Source organism: Neopelma chrysocephalum, unplaced genomic scaffold, assembly GCF_003984885.1.
Source record: "Neopelma chrysocephalum unplaced genomic scaffold, ASM398488v2 Primary Assembly neopelma1_147, whole genome shotgun sequence".
Classification (NCBI taxonomy): Eukaryota; Metazoa; Chordata; class Aves; order Passeriformes; family Pipridae; genus Neopelma; species Neopelma chrysocephalum.
In genome coordinates, this window is record NW_020897809.1 from 12,361,429 (window position 1) to 12,378,537 (window position 17,109).

The 17,109-nt window shown below is 41.1% G+C and overlaps 1 protein-coding gene across 2 annotated transcripts in view; it reads right to left on the reverse strand.

The window, feature by feature from the left end:
- Window positions 1-6,774: 6,774 nt before the first annotated feature.
- Window positions 6,775-17,109, reverse strand: part of SUCLG2 (succinate-CoA ligase GDP-forming beta subunit) — a 119,673-nt gene continuing 109,338 nt past the window's right edge. For both annotated transcript variants that reach the window (XM_027700806.1, XM_027700807.1), the window contains 2 exons: window positions 15,693-15,813; window positions 6,775-8,737 (listed from right to left, as the gene is read on the reverse strand). In XM_027700806.1, coding sequence (XP_027556607.1) covers window positions 8,622-8,737; window positions 15,693-15,813 — 237 coding nt within the window. In that variant the 3' untranslated portion in view covers window positions 6,775-8,621. The remainder of the gene's footprint in view (window positions 8,738-15,692; window positions 15,814-17,109) is intronic.

Consider the following 17,109-nt stretch of genomic DNA (forward strand, 5'->3'; position numbering starts at 1 on the left):
GCACAAGGAAAAGCTCCTTCCAGTGCCTAAAGGGGGCTACAGGAAAGATGAGTGGAACTATTCATCAGGCACTGTAGGTTTTAAACAGAAAGGGTAAATTTAGATTAGATATTAAGAAGAAATTCTTCCCTGTGAGGGTGGTGAGGCCCTGGCACAGGCTGCCCAGAGAAGCTGTGGCTGCCCCATCCCTGGAAGTGTTCAAGGCCAGGTTGGATGGGGCTTGGAGCAACCTGGGCTAGTGGGAGGTGGTTGGCAGGAGGGTTGGAATTAGATGATCTTTGAAGGTGCCTCCAACCCAAATCATTCCGTGATTCAGTGAAAGGCAATTATTGCAAACCATTAAAGTGGCACCCACTCCTGAGCTGTGAAACGAATGTTTCATTGTGAATCACATACACTGAGTTAGGGATGGGAGTCGTGGGACATCTGCAGAGATACTGCACAGCTCTGTCCTGGAGGCTGGGAGTGACACAGGCACTTTCTGAATTACCTGTTTTTAATACTCATCTCAGAAGAGACTTGAACGCAGTGTGTGGGTGGTTCTGTTATAACAGCAGCAGACAGCAGAACAAAAAGAACCCTACATAAAAATCCTGCCATGCAGGCTGCAAAAATGGGCTTTGCTTCTGCTGCTGTTGCTGCATTTTCAGATCTTTGCAAAAGCTGGAAACAACTGGGGAAGAACTCGAGCTGTGATGTGGAAAAGCTCAAGCTTAATGATGAAACCTGGAAATCAATCATTAGAAAGAGGCACAGCTCTGGCAGACCCCTTGGTGTCCTTTGAAAGCAAGCCCTTTTCAAAGGGCAGCCTCATGAGGATGGAGATGGGAATTTCCTAAGAATAAAATCCAATGCAGCTGTCATGCAAGAACAAGCTGGCTTCAGCAGATGGAGCATGACAGTGAGAACTCTTCGTGTTTGCAAGCAGCAGTTCCTACAATGGGTATAATCCAGAGGATAGTGGGGAAAAAAAATCAATAGGTGGCTACTGTTAAGGAAATCAATAGGATTGAAGCTTTAAGGCTGAGTTGTGCACATGGAGAACTGACACCAGTTGTCTTCAACAGTTTTGTCTTGACGAAGGAGCACTTGGCATTATGGCCATCAGAATGAGAACAGCAGTATCCTGCTCCCATCATGGTAATCATGGAAAAAAGATTCGTTCTCTTACAAGATTCATTTTGCATGTCTGAGAAAATTTACTTTCTACTCTGAGTATTCTCTGAAGCGAATTTAAGGACTGATTACCAGATGTTCAGCGGACAAGCTGTGGAGGTGTGTTATGTCAAGCATTTCACCAGGGCTACAAGACAATAGTTATGGAAAATTAAATGAAAAATAATGTATTGCTTCATTTTCCCCATGTTTTGCACATACTTGTTTAGAGGACAACTCAAAAGGGATTAACATCTTCACATCACATTCCTCCCGCTGTACAATATGGGAAAGTCACTTGGGAAAACAACAGAAAAAGCCTCTGGCACTAAGGGCTTTCCAGCACTTCAGGAATATGGGATGTAGGCTGAGCAGTGCTAGTCAATGAAGCTGAACTTCAGTGAACGGACAGGATTAAAAAAGTCTTAGAGAAATACTGGGAATTTGCCTGACTTTCTATTAACACTGGTTTCTCTGGGCAAGCCCTAATAATTTCTGTTGACATCAGACAGGAATGCTGCAGTCAGAATTCTTAAAAGGCCCTTTTCTCATGTCTGCCTCAAAAGTGGAAAAACAAAAGGGGTGCACCCCATCAATTCAAGTGTGAGGAAAAAGGAGGGACAAGTTCACAGCTCATCTTGCTCAACAACACCAGGAGCTCCTTACACAGAGCTGACAACACCAACACACTTCCCTGGCACCCATCTCAGAGAGGAGTCATCCCTAATGACCTACTCAGGAGCAGAGGATTTTAGGCCTGGTATCTTCTAATGCTAAAGAAAAGTTTTACACCTTCATAGTGAAGTTTGAGCTCGTCTGTACGTGGCACAGAGGTGCACAGGGGCAGGACCTGCGTTGGACTGCATTTGCTATGCAAACCCCATCTCACCCAGGGCTTGGTGGCAGAGTGAGAATGAGCCCTTTGTTGTTCAATGGTGGCACTGCTGGGCTCCAATTGAAACACAGCACAAGCCCCTCCAAAGCTGCAGGTTGGCTGTTTCCCCAGCACTGGCTCCCCTACAGCCCAGGATATTGAGGCTGTGGGAGATCAGTTCCAACATCCTTTGAATGCAGCCTCTGGCCCCACGTTGCTGGGGCACAGGGTCGGTTTTGCTGAGCAGGCAGCCAGGTAAGGCAGGGCACCAAATACCAATTGTTTCCTGAACTGTGCTGCCTTCCAGGGTAAAGTCTTAATGGAAGCACAAGGAAGGAGAGCTGTTAGGGGGACAGAGCTGCTGAGTATTGGCCCATGTTCGCTCACGGAGTCAAACAGAGCAGTGCTCATGAACAAAACAGCATTTTCTAACCCCCTTTATTGACCCACCTGTGAAACAAAGGAGGAACATCCCTCCTAAGCACTTGCTGCAATGCCCTTTCTTGCCTGTTATTTTTTATTTCTATTTTGGAGCAGCAATCGGCATCTAACTCTAAAGAGGCTGCCACATACAATTACAGAGGGAAAGTCTTGAGGGACACAGTGCTGAAGCAGAGAGACATTTGAAATAAACTTAAAGGGAGCAGCTTTGTTTGGCTGTGTGGCCTTTTGCAGCCCTGTAATTCTTTATGTCGATTATAATAGAAAGATCAAATTTCTCATTTTCTCATCTCTGTATCTAGAGAAATGCAAAAGTTCTTACACTTGATCTCTCTGAGCCCTCCTTTCCCAGATTTGCTTACCAGTACTTTGTCACTGTCACCTCTTTGATGATGGCCTGCTTGGAGGTGCCCATGCATTCAGGTGAGTTGCTCCGCTAAATAAAAAGGACCCAGTTTCCAAATCCCATCATGTTGCACATCCCAACAGGACTTAATTCATGGAGCAACCTATTTCTGTCAGTTGCTTCCTTCTCTCCAGGTTTGGCTATCCCTCTTAGATTTCATTACAAATTGACATGGATTTAATTGGGAATTGAGGGCCAGGCTATTCCCCCATCTTTGCAAACACAAGGAGGTACAGAATGAGGCATCTCCTGTCCCAATGTGACGGGAGAAGGGAGTATTATCCTCATGCTTTCTCATTCTTGATGATGTGGCAGGACTCCAAGGACACAAGGAGGGCAGATGTGGGAGACCATCACAACTCCAGTGAGGAGCTTCTTCCTTGCAAGCAGGGTGAGGTACGGCACACGTGTGAAGCAGAGCCCTGAGGACCAGTGAAGACCCCCCTGCCATCCCCACCCAGTGAGCTCCCCCCAGCTTTCTGCCCTCTGCCTGCCCATTGAGGCCACTTTGTACTTAAGGAACGGAACGTGGAAGGGGTAACTCAGAATCCTGTGTCTGTCCACACACCAGAAAGGATGTTAGTCCTGTCTCCAGCCTGACACTGATTCAAGATACACAGAAAATCTTTTTCCTCTTCAATTCTCTAAGTCCTACAGCAGAGGAATGGCCCCAAGATATGGGGAGCATCATATGCTATGAAATACTCCACTATTGCTGTCCCTGCACCACTCAGCACCCACAAACATGAACGGAACAGAAATGCAAAAGGCCAAATTCACACATACACCAGAGATCCTTCTGCAATCTGCTACCGGGTCTTGGATAAGCCAAACTTTTTCTCACAGTAGTTATCTCTGAGGAGTAACATGAAATAATCCATGTATACTTTTATTTTTAATCTTTAGCTGGTACTTTGTGAGACTGAACAAAGGCACAGACGTGTTGAGGATTCTACCAAGGATGCATCTGTCTCCAGATGAAAGGATCCTGACATCAAACTGACTGCAGCTGGGATGGGAAAAGTTTTAAATCACTGCGATCAACACAAGTTTTGCACCAAAGTACAAATACACATGTCATGATTTCCTCTGGGTGACAGGCAAATCCTGTTATTCTACTTATGAATGGGCCTCATTAAGTAGGAAAAAAAAGTGTTGGTGCAACCTGTTCCTTTTTAAATTAAACATATTAAAGCTGATAGATACCCCTAATTCTCTGCTCAGCCTTTTATGTATTGCAGTAACACCACATCCATTGTTAAGGAATGTCTTGAGTTTGCATAATCTGCTTTTCATTTCCCTGGCAGCTGCAGATCATTCTCGGTGACTAAATTAAAAACAGTTTCTTTCAAGAATCCACTGGATCTGTCCTTCTTTTTCCTCCCTGTACCTAAAAGTTAGGAAGGAAATAAGAAAACAAAGCCTTCCCAACAAGCATTAAATCCTATCAGATCAGGCTGGAAGGTCACCTCATCCATCTCTCTGCCCTGAGGCAAAAATCAACTCTTCTTAAGCCATCCCTGACAGATGCTCATCTAACTCTAAAAAGCACCCATTGATGATTTCACAGCCTGTTCCTTGGCTCACCTCATGGCTACAGGGCTGACCTCAATGTCCCTTACCACAGTCAAAGCTCCTCACTGCTTGTCCTGTCCACACTGGACTTGGGGAGACTATTTCTCCTGGAAGAAGAGTATTTATTTGTATTTCTTTTCCCTTTGCAGCAGCTCTTTACATACCAAGCTTTCCTACGCTTTTCATTCCTCTCATCTCTTCTGGACGTCTGTCTACAACCTCTCTGAAACACAGCCCTGTTTCAGAGCCCAGCACTCCTGAATGGGCAAGTGAAATGCTCCTCAGCCCATTTCTGCTCCTGCTTTTATTCCTGTTGTGCAGAAGCAGGAGGAGAACACAGGAGGTTGAGGTCTTTGCCTCTGCGGTCAGTGCTGGACAGGCTGGGAAGAGGCGCTGAGAGGATTCCAGGATGGCTTCCAGGCTGGTGCACACCCTGTCACTGGTGCCTGCTGGTAGCAAGGTGTTAGCCTGGCACTGCCAGATGGGCTGACCAGAGCATGCCCAGCTCCCAGGCAGGCAGCTGGATGCTCACACAACACATCCAGATCCAGGCCACCCAGCCCAACCACACAAACCAGACAAAACCCAGTGGTGTGGGCTCAGCCAGTTTTGAGGATGACAACACAGAGAAGAAGCACAGGGAGAGAGCTCTGTGAGTGGAAAAGTGAGAAAAAAATCCAGTAAGTTTAGTAGAGGAAGGGGAAAGAATTTGAGATGAGAAATTGAAACGTGCAATGACCTGCTTTCTCCCACTTGTCCCCTGCTAGAGCTGACCTTGACTTCAAAAACTACTCCAATTTCCTGAAAGGCAGCAAAAACAAGGAATGAAATCTCACAATCAGTTGAGGCTTACAGCAGCACTGAATACTTGCATTCTACATGTCATGTAATAAAGCACTAAGCCCAGGAGGTTTTGGGATTTCTGTATGTTGACAGCTTTTATCAGACCGCATGGCTTGGCCGGTGCCTGGCCCTGTGCACACAGACTTCCCGGCTCTTCCAGCCCAGCGAGGCTGCTCAGACCTGTGTTTCAGGCCACTCTTAAGTCCTGTGCTCAGCTCTCAGCACAAGGGAACCACCCAGGCCAACCTGACACACAATAACCTGAGGATATTATTGTAGGTGCCCAGGTCTGAAAAGCCCCAAGGCCACCAGACGCTGCTCACCTTGGAGGGCAGGGCGAGCAGACAGCCCTGCTCGGGATCTCATCTGGTGACTGATTTGCACTGACATGCTGCTCCAATCACAGCAATTTTGCATGATAGCAGCTGCTTTTCCGGATGCAGGGAAGCACAGGTCTGACAAATGGGATAGTCAGTGCTCGTTAAGGACATTACTCCCGAGCTCCCAGCTGTTACACTTTCTGTGAGAGAATATAAAGGTATCTTGTTAAAGACGTAACACAGTGTCAGCATTAACAGTTTCCTCCCGTTTTGCCTTCCAAGTGCCCCGTCCTACACGGTTTTACTAATGCAGGTTGAAATTTCCAGATTTAAAGGCTAATTAAATCCCACTTAAAACTTTCACAGAGGGGATTAACTGGAACTTACCCACTGCTTATGCTGCTGTTTGGTTTGTGCAGGGGGGGCATTTCTCATGTACCCGCTTTGGGGTTGAGCTGTACAAGGCTGGGGGAGCAGAGCTGGGGTCCCTGTGAAGGTGGGGGGCATCAGACAGGTAGACACAGAGCTGCTGGGGAAGCAAACCACACTCTTGACAACTTGTGTCTCTGTGTGCTTGAGCAAAGGCAAAGTCACAGTCCCTTCCAGGTACCACATTCAAGTGCAATTTGTAACAGCCAAAAATCACAGGAAGTGCAACCAAAATGCCTTTCCCAGGGAGACCAAAAGTAACTTTACACATTTCCACGTGCAGAGAAATGACCCATACAAATAAAACCAACCAGTCCACAACACCACAGTGAGCTGGCTGGGCACAGCCAGAGCCTCTGGTTGCAGCCACTCCACAGTGCCTGGCACAAGTGAAATGACAAACCTGCAAAGATACCAAACCAGAAAAATCAGAGAATTTTTGATATTACATCTGAAAAATAAAAATTATTCTGTTCTGTTGTGTATATGGTTTAAGAGGAATAAAACTTGCATGCATTGTCATTAGCCTACGTATAAGAAAAAAAGATATAGAGATAAAAAGATCTACTCTTTTAGACAAAAGGTATATAAGAGTATAGCAATATTACCTGATTGAAACTAAATTCCCATGCATTTGATTTCACCCACCTGTCAGAAAATGCTGAATGGAGGAACACAGAATGCAACAGACAAATTTAGCACTTTTCTATTTCATAGAAAGGACAAAGTCATTAAACATGTCACTTTTTACATTTATTTGATGAAACTGTGTACATAGCATTAATCTTTGCAGAATAGTAATTGTGTACACACATAATGAATAGTTTTGAGACCACAATTTAGAGACACAGGGTGAGACAACACTGCACAAACAGTTCTTCCACAGAATGGTTCTGTTTCCAGTATTAAAAAATATAAAATAGAGTGAGACTTTTATATATTGTGGTGAGGTAAACATCTCTTCCTTCAGAGAGGTCTGTGCTTTTATGCACCTTCCAGGGAGCTGCTAACGACACCCTTCTCCTTCATTCAGTCAATAACTACACACCTCGTGGCCTATTTATTGCTGTTCTAATGGTCACACATTTTTTCCTTAAGCAATATGTAGAGAAAGGAATGGAGAACAAAAAACCTGCAGGAATTGATGGTAGCAACCTATCTACACTATTTGTGTCAAGAGCCAAAGACTGGTGCAGATAATTTATTTTGAATGTAACGGTTCTAATGGAAATGTCATGAGAAATTTATTTACATTTTTCTAAGTGGAACACGGTATTGATTAGAGCCACTCAAAAAAAATCACAATTAAGAATTTATTACACAAATTTTTACCTCTCTGCCCATTTACAAGACCAGATCATAATATCCCTTCATTTGTTCACTGTTCAAATTTATCGACGATTTTCAGCACATAAGTCCTGGGCTGAGTGAGATTTGTACCGAGTTCTTTAGTTACATGAGCTGTTTGCTATCACCTTCTGTTCCCTGAATGAATGATTTGTGTAATTAACAGCTTGAATTTTGACTGTTACAAAAGAAGATACAATCAAAATAAATGTTGGTCAATATCTGAGTACTGAAACTCAGATTTTTTTTTTTCCTTGTACCTATTTTTACTGATGCCTGAGAAATCAAATACCTTAAAAATGGAAAAGTTCATTTGTGTTTTGTTCCAAATAAATCAGAAATGGTTTTTGGAAGTTAAATCAATTGAAGAATACTCCATGCTCCTGGGCAGAAAACTGCTTCAGTTTCTCATCTTATTTTAAAACCTCACAGCAGTGACACACTTATGAAAGAGGTTATCTCAAAAAGTTAGCAGCCATTTTCCTGCTGGCAAACTCATCCTCCTGGTGCTCCCTGTATGGCCCTGCTACACCTAGAAATACTGCACCTCATTTCCAAAAACTAGAAAATAAATGAATCACATTTCACAGGCTTATAGGCACAGTAAAAGAGTGGAAGGTCTTTTCACTACCAACTGTTTAATCCCGTTTCCTATCGTGAGGTATACTTTGGCATCAACAAAAGGAAATTGTCTTAAGGCAAAATCAGTGGTTGCTAAAAAAAAAGAAAATAAACATCATTCATTTTAATAAAAATAGGTATTGTAAGCACAATTTTTTACATTATTCTAAAAGTCCATAAAAATATAAACCCGTTATTAGTTTGCTGACGCTTTACAATATAAAAAAGTTAATTAAAATATTGTGAAATAGGTGACCTACAAGTGTTTGATTAAAGAAAAATCCTGTTGACATAAGTCAATTATTAATTATTGTACCTTATCATGAGTTTATCAGTGACGATTTTGGAAGGAGAGACAAAAAAGAAATTTATGAAGTGTTACTTATTACAATTGTAACAAAATTACCAAAATTAGATAAAGACATAAAAACTTCTCAAGATTGTAGCTGCAAAAGTTCTGAAGCCTAACTTGCAAGCCTAAGGCCTGAGTTGGCCATGTATCTATCACAAATTAGGTCCACCAAACCTGACGACTGCTTAGGAAAACTCCACTAATCCTCTGAAATAACAACAGGAATGATGTCTTTCCATGAGAATAATCCTCAGGGTGTTATTTTTTGGCCACACTAGCCACTGCCTTCTTTGCTGCATCCTCAAGGTCCTTGGCAGATGTGATGGGGAGTCCACTTTCACTCAGAATGCGCTGGGCTTCATGGACATTTGTTCCTATAAAAGAACACTGCCTATAATTAGTAATTAATATTAATGAATAAATGAACATCTTCCGGCATATCTCTATAAAAGCAGTTAATGCTTCAAACTACACATCCTTTCAGTTTAACAACTGATTCAATCAGTGGTTTAGACTGAGTTGAAAAAAAGGAACTCTTAATTTCAATTACAATTGTGACAGACAATGCAATCTGATAATAGCACTTGTATGCACCCCAGGGGCTTTGTGAAGATTAGAGGGTCAATCCAGCATCCACCAGAGTCAGCAGGGACATCCAGCAAGAGCAGTGGATAATGGACCACGGATCAGGCCTCTAGGACACTCAGATCTAACACTCTTATTAGCCACAATCAGCTACAGCTAATCAGCAGTCAGAAAGTGAACAATAACTAAAATTCACCCATGGTAACTGAAAGCTGCTAAATGAGCTAAGGAAAGGCAAATATGTGGGTAATCCTGAAAATGTAACTGGTTTTGAGTTGCTCTTGAATATGCTTTTGCATTTCTGCTAAAAAGGGGGAACACGGAGAACCCTGAAGTATTCAGCATGACACCATTCCCTCCTCTGCTGCTGCACTAAATTATTACAATCACAGAATCATTCAGGCTGGAAAAGACCCTTAAGATCATTGAGTCCACCTCTAAACCCAGCACTGCCAAGTCCATCACTAAACCATGTCCCTGAGCACCACATCTGCCCCATCTCAAGGGAGACTGTACAGATATAAAAGACAAGGGCTCCATTTTGGAAGTGAAAAGCTCAACTTTAGTCAACAGAACACATGCACAAGAAAGGAGAAAAGCCCCCAAACCAAAAAAGATATTTCAGGAAAGTTCGTTTTTCTCACTGCTCATACTTGTATAAAAGACAAGCAGATCACCTTCCTATTTATTTTAGCTCACTGTTTTTGGAAAACCAGGAAAAAACGGAAAATCTGACACCTCCAGAGCTTTCTCCAGCAAAGCTGGGTGACACTTTCCATCACTGCTATGCTCTGTCCACAGAAGAACCTGGAGTCAGATATCCTACTGAGGAAGCAGAATCCACACTTTGGGATCACACACTGGCCAGAAGCACAAGGTCCTGAGCTGATCCTCTTTAGAATCATTCCTATCCCCCTCCTCCATGTCATGTTCCTTGTTCATTTGCCATGTCAAAATGCTTAATTACTTTGTAATTCCTAGACCTAGTAAAATGAATTTTAATTATATTTGGAGCTATACACTAATTATACCCTTAATTATTAACCAAGCAAGAAGCAGACTCTTTACTCTGCAGCTTCCAGAATGCTCATTTTAAAGGATGATTTTTTTTTTCTTGGCAGACTTCATAAAACGTCTGAAATGGTAGAACAGAAGTGGAGAATTTCAAAAGACTGTTTCATCAGCGTGCTCAAGTCAGGATTTCCACTCCTGGCACTGAAAGGGAGCAAAGACATCCCTGTCACAGCAGGCCCAGCACTTTGTGATGGGAGAGGCAGGTGTTGGGAAGAGGAATGTGGGACCCCATCTGCTCCCTGTGTAAAAGGCACTGGCAGAACAGGTCGTGCTTCCCATCGATATGCAGAGGACGCACTGTAGGACTTGTGTAGGAAGGTCAAAGACATCTGAAATCTCTGACAGAAGGGGGATTTGGTTGCTTGGTAACATCCAGAACTGTACAGAACTTTTCCTATAGAAAAAAATAATATCATGGGCAAAAAAGAGCATAAGATCAGATTTTTGTTCAACCATCCTGTAGGAGATAACGTGGAGGCTGCTGCCTGTCAGCACAGCACTGCACAGGGGAGGCAGGAGGCACTGCCAAGGTCCTCTTCTCTGTTAAGTCCCTCACATTTGCACAGTGATTCCCATCAAGCCTTGAAGGTTTTGTCTATTATTGAGATACAAGTGTGATAAACATTTAAAGCAGTCAAGATTGTACTGATCTTTCAAACAGGATTCTACAAGACAAAGTGTTGTGAGGAGAAAAAAAATGGAAAGAGGTAAATTTTCCTGGAAATTTTCCCACAGAGAAAAATTATTGTGCTGCTTTTGATAGCCATGTACTTAAAACTAACTTTTGCTCTTCACTAAGTGGCCAATATTAATTTACTAACGGGTCCAATACATTGGATCTGTTCTGCACTGTATTGATTGCTCTCCACACCACTTGTCTAACATGCATTACAAAATCAATACAAAACACAGGGAGGGGGAGTTTATGCAGGGAAATGAAAAGATGAAAGCTAAAAAAAAAATAAATCTTACTGCAGTCAAAAGAGTAAGAGTACATTTTGTATTTATTAAATAAAATACTTTTATAGGCAAGCCATACAACTAAACACATTGTTCAGCAAGCATTTCCTTTGCTGTAATTTTCTTTTTTTTTTAAGTGATGGCTTTTTATCTCATTGTGATTAAGTGTTTTAGCTATGTGGAGAATATGGAAATTACAATGAGAGCCGCTGAAAGCAGTGGTAAGAGATTGAAAATTAAACATTCAGAAAACACTGGAAACGTTTAGGAATCTACAAAGAGTCTTGTTGCAATAGACGGTAAAATAAACAAATAAAGAATCCCACTATTCCAACATTAACCTCCTGCCACTGGATGGTGTCAGAGAACTGTAAACAGAATCCCATACCCAGGCTACCACAGTAACCTGCCCTTCACCTGTGCTGCAGCCAACTGAGAACAGAAAATTCAGAGGACTGAAGGCTGAAGGGCTTTTGTTGTTGTCGGGTTTTTTGGGTTTTTTTGGTTTGGTTTGGTTTTTTGCAGGTTTTTTTTTTTTCCAAACTGGACTCTATTAAGGCAATGGCTTTCTAACAAGGAAAAGAAGTTTTCTGCCTTCTGACACATATTACTGTCAATGACACTCCATGGAAAACCAGGAAAGATGAGTTTTAACAGCATTTACCTTCAGGCTTTGTAATCTAAACACCCTCCTGCTGAAACCTGGGTTCTGAAACAACCTCTCAGTCTGTGTACATGCAATCTCTCACATTTACGCTTCCGTTGCCTTCAAATCTCTGCTATCTGTAGCAAATATATTCAACTCATTACCAACAAATCCTAGTCATAAATATTCTGTCTAAGCATGTTTCTATAAATGGTAAGATTATACCAACACACATTGTAAGAACTGCAGAGGCTGAATGAAAATCAAACAAATAAAACACCCCCAATCATACTTCGTATGCAGGATTTGGATAATGTTCCTTTATTCACTTGCACTGCCATAAACCCATTAGGAACAGGCTAAATTGCCACTGTTTAATGCTGATGGTTGGAGAGGATGCAGGAGTCTGCAATGCCATTTCTGGCTTTTCAGGTAAATAAGATAAGTTATACACATTTGGAATATACTAAAGAAGACTAACACATAAAATAATCTGATCTACCCAGAACATCCTGCTATAGCAAAAAATTCACAATATGCAGAATGTCAAAAAATATTAGACATGAACACGTTGTGCCCATTTTACACTACCAATAGCAAGGTTCCAGCTTTGATCTGCTGCAGTGCTGAGTGTACTGAGAGCCAAATCCCCCCCTGCAGAAGTGTGACTCTGCAACACCCCATCCTTCTCTCTTGACTGGCAATTTGAGATACTAACAATCAAAAAATCAGACATACAAACTAAACCATACTTGTGAGTGAGATACACAAGCTGTAGCAAAACCTAATTTGTGTGTAAAAGATTTCTGAATATTTTAAAAAAATATTTATATTCTGAAAAACACAGAAGGTCACTAATCACAAAAATGGAATATATAAAAATAAATTTTTGAGTCAGATGTTTGAATAAAAGCCAACTTGCTCCTAGCAGAGTTTCAACATATTAAGTAGTTCTAATTCCTCCCAATTCTTCTTGTCCTGTGACTAAAGAAGCACAAAATTCACTTCTTGAAAGAGAAAGAACATATAATTTCCAGCATAGGAAGCAGATATCTAATTCACAATTCTTTTTTATTCTCCCCTCTTTTCATCTAACTCTGAGCTACATAAACAAGAAACAAGTTTTGGCTTCTGCTCAGCACTCCCAGCTAGTTTTCACAAAACTTAACTGAAGTACATTACATTTTAAAGGGAAAAAAATCCTGCATAAACCCAGGAGCAGTTAGTTTTCGATTAGAAAAAGATAAAATCTGAAATATGTGGTTTCTCCATTTGTCCATGAGCTTTTTAAACAATAATCCTGTGTCTCAGCTGGTGAGTTCTTTACTGATAAGGGAAGCAAACATATGTAATTATAAAGTTACCATTTTCAAAGAGGGGAGTAATCCTTTCTTTATCCACTGGTAAAACGGCTTGTAATTATTATACAACTGAGAACAAAGATTTGTCCACAGAATCCTACTAAATCAAGACAGATTTGACTGATTAAAACTCTAGTCATCAAGACACTTGTAGTACAGTGCATGCAGGCAAAGAGTCTTTAAAGTGCAGGTCACAAATCTGTTAGATTTATGGAAATAATCACAAACCTTCTGTTGGAAAAATGTTCAAAATGGAAATCCAAAAGACTGCTTGCCCCTTTTTCTCCTTTTGAACTGTAAAATGTTATCAGTGATGTTTTAAAAAGTCTGAGGTAGTTTTATTACTTCCACAGTACTCATTATTAATTCAGAATCCTCATATGTTTAAATAACCTGGTGTGAGTTCGAAGAAGAATCAACAGTGACGATTAAGGATCCAGAGGGATTGATTTCTGAGAAAAGATTAAAAGGACCAAACAGATAGATAGATAGATAGATATATTGCCTGGTTGGGTGATTAAGGAGGCAGAGAAAGCAGGAGTTACTATCTAACAGTTTCTAAGTACAACATCTGAAGGTTGTAAACATTGCAGCTCTTCGTTTAGTACGAACTAGGATTGAAAGAAGGAATTAAAACCTTCTGCAACAAAGATTATGCAAAAGTTGGAGCTTTGCTGTATTATTATGGCACTGAGTTTCCTAAAAAAACCCATGGTATTACCATTTCCAGAGGCAGCAACTAGTCCAGGAGAAGCATTATTGCCAAGAGTGAAGTAGTAAATCAGTAAAGAGTGAGCAGCTTTGGGAAGATAGTCACCAAAAGATATTTGCATCAAAGTCTGCGTTCAATATTCTGATGACTCAGTTTCGATCTCTGTGCATGAAGCAGCAAACGACTCAAACATCAGGGGCACAGGAGGAACAGGCACCTCTGCAACCTCCAGGCAGAAGCATTCCTGCTCCACACCTTCTCTTCCACACAAACTCTGCAGTGCAGTAGCACTGGGACTCTTCTCATTCAGCCCAGCTTTGCCTCTTGTAATCTCTCAGAAGTCACGTTAAAAAAAAAAAAAGTCACTCTTTTTTGTATACAATCATGGAAGTATCAAAATTACTGGAGAAAGGTCAAGCAAACCCAGTGGCAAACCCAGCGGACTGCAGTTTAAAATGAGCAAGTTGATTTTCTTGTTTCTCTTACAGGAGTTTCAAATATTGCAGTAGAAACATCTCGTTCATAAGGAAAACTAACGGCTTTTTCAATATCTCCACTTAAAAAACAGTAGCTACAATAGATGAGCAGTCTTGCAGATCTGACAGATAAACTTTTTCCCAGCTATGACAGACAGGAAAAGTTTTCTTGCTATGACAAAAAGCTAAATAACATCGCCTAGAGCTGATAAACAATGAGATTTTGTATTATTAAACTTTCCTGCTTCTAACCAGCATCCATCAGTCTCTCCTTCATCCATATTAAACTATTTACTTAGTCTCTTAACATGTTGACTGGTGCTGCATCATCCAAAGAAAATTTTCACAATGTTTCTAAAATCCATTTTAGAGTACTTAAATTTCCCTGCACTTACCACAGCAAAAGTCATGGCAGCACATGTAGTGTAGCATGAGAATGAGGGATGGGAAAACTCCCTTTCTCATGAAAGACAAAATCAGTATCCCCCTAACCAAAGGGTTTTATAGGTAATCGACACATTCAGGAGTCCTGGTGGTGTTATATTTTGGAAAGGAAAAAGTCTGGTATATTCAGAACATATTTGCCTCCTCCCTCTATCATAGTGTAAAAAACCATCACAGTTTTGTATCTCAGGTCCATAAAGTGACACATTTCCTCCTTTCATCACCAGTGCTGAGTGACAGGACATTTTATGCTCCTTACACACACCCAAACGTGAATATTGATGGTTTTGAGGAAGAGGCCTTAAAAAACTCCCAGAAACCCTTCTGTTTTCCAAAACCACTTAGCCAAAAGGAAATGTTTTAAGCTTACCAGAGCTGTGTGCTGATTGCAATCAAAGCACTTTTCACACAAGGGCAGAAGAATCTCCCTCCCTCCCTCCTTCAGGGCACTTCTCAGAAATTAGAGGCAGAACTCCACACCCACTGCCATTATAGTAAAGCTTGAAACTGCCAAAGAGTGCTCATCCTCACCCCTCTGTTGCTTTTTTTGTTTCTTGTCTAACAATGTTGGATGTACTAAAAAAAAAAATATTCCTTACCATTACCAAATCTTCTGGGTTTAAATGGATTTTAGCTGGATTGGGTATTTGGGCAGAGGAATATGTTACAGTAATTTCTTTCTCATAAATACTGTTTCAAACATCTTTCTTTTAATTACAAGATTGGAGTAAACTTAAGAAAACTATACTTTGCTGCAGGTTTAGCAATAATGGAATTGCATTCAGTAAAAAGAAATCATTTGAAAGAGAAATACCTTTCATTAAACAGAAACTTGCAGCAAAATAATTCCTATTTGCATTGCAAATCTTACAGGCAAACCCATAATGCTTCCACTGCAAAATTTCACTGCTTCAAGTACCACCAGGGACCACGAATACAGAAATACGAGTTTATTGACTTCAGGTCATGCTATGGCTGGAGAACTGGACATTTTCTTACTGTGTGGGACCAGCCCAAGTGGGTTACTGGGCACCTGAGGGATGATTTGGGTCTGAAACAATCAGCACTCACCTTCCAGTCTGACCACCAGAGGTACTTTCAGCCCAAGCTCTCGACAGGCTTTGGTGATACCATTGGCTATGATGGCACAGTTCACGATCCCACCAAATATGTTTACAAGGATTGCTTCAACCTGGAGGGGAGAAACCGAGCAGGGAATAAGTCAGGGGTTGTTTATGTGTTGTTTTGGCTTTGTTTTATAAATAAACACAGGTAAAAGATCCAAAGCAGGGAACAAATTACCCTCAGTCAAGCAGGTTCTCATTTATGGAAGGTACAAGCTTCACCTCTGCACTCAGAGAACTCTGAGTCTATTGTTGCTGTAGTGTAAGCAGTGATTAATTGTCTTGGTCTAAACTGGCATGGTAATTAATGTCATAAACACAGTATTGTACAAAAAAAGGTGAATTTCTACCAGTAAGTATAAATAAAAAGAGCTTAAACAATATTTTGATTTTTTTAAATGTATTGAATAATCATCAGAGGTTGGAGCTCAGAAAATAGTGTATGAATGTGTGATGCACATGCAATGAAATATTCATGTGGACACTTCACAAAACAATCTGGATCTTCACTTTATCACAAGCAGTACAGAGGAAAAGGTAATATACTTGCCCTGACTTGATAAAGAGGAGTAAAAATCCCTTCTAATTAACAAGGAGAGGCATGTAATGAAGAGCATTCATTACAACAGGTTAACTGATAACCTCAAAAAACTGCTATTCATCAGTTTCTGGAAACTGTAATTTCTGCACCTAATTCACAATTAAATTACCCTGCACAACATACAAGACATTAATACATACAAGATATTAATATAATTTCTTTCCACTTGCTAAGGTAGTATAATATTAACCCAAGCACATACACCAGCCTTCCAGCCATGCCTTATCATGCTGAGGAGGTCACCATAAGGATGTGGTTGTGCCGTTTCTCATCCCACAGTGGGGCTAATCCACAACTCTTGGGGTGCCCTACAATAAGCTTCACTGGGTGTCACAAACAAGCTTTGCCAGAATCATGTTGACTCAAAAAACCGACAAGATAAAGAAGGGATTAGGTCTGAAGGAATGAAATATCACTGGATTTCACTTGTGCATGATGTCAACTGCAATTATGCTCAACTCACTGCACCAGATGAACGGATTCACTGTGCCCACCTCCAGGTAACCAGACTCATTCCAGCACCAAGGAAATTCCCTGTGGTCATACACATTTATAGCTCTGCACAATCAGGTTTAATATTTCTCTGCAGACAAAACGTGCCAATTAACTCCTGTGATGTGCAGTCACACGCACAGACTGAGGGCTCACCACTGGTAGTAACACTGCCATCCACAGCACCAAAGGGAAACAAGACATCTCAACAAATGCTTTACTTCCCACAAGAAATTATCTCAGTCCTTAAGCAGCTCTCTAGACTGCAAGA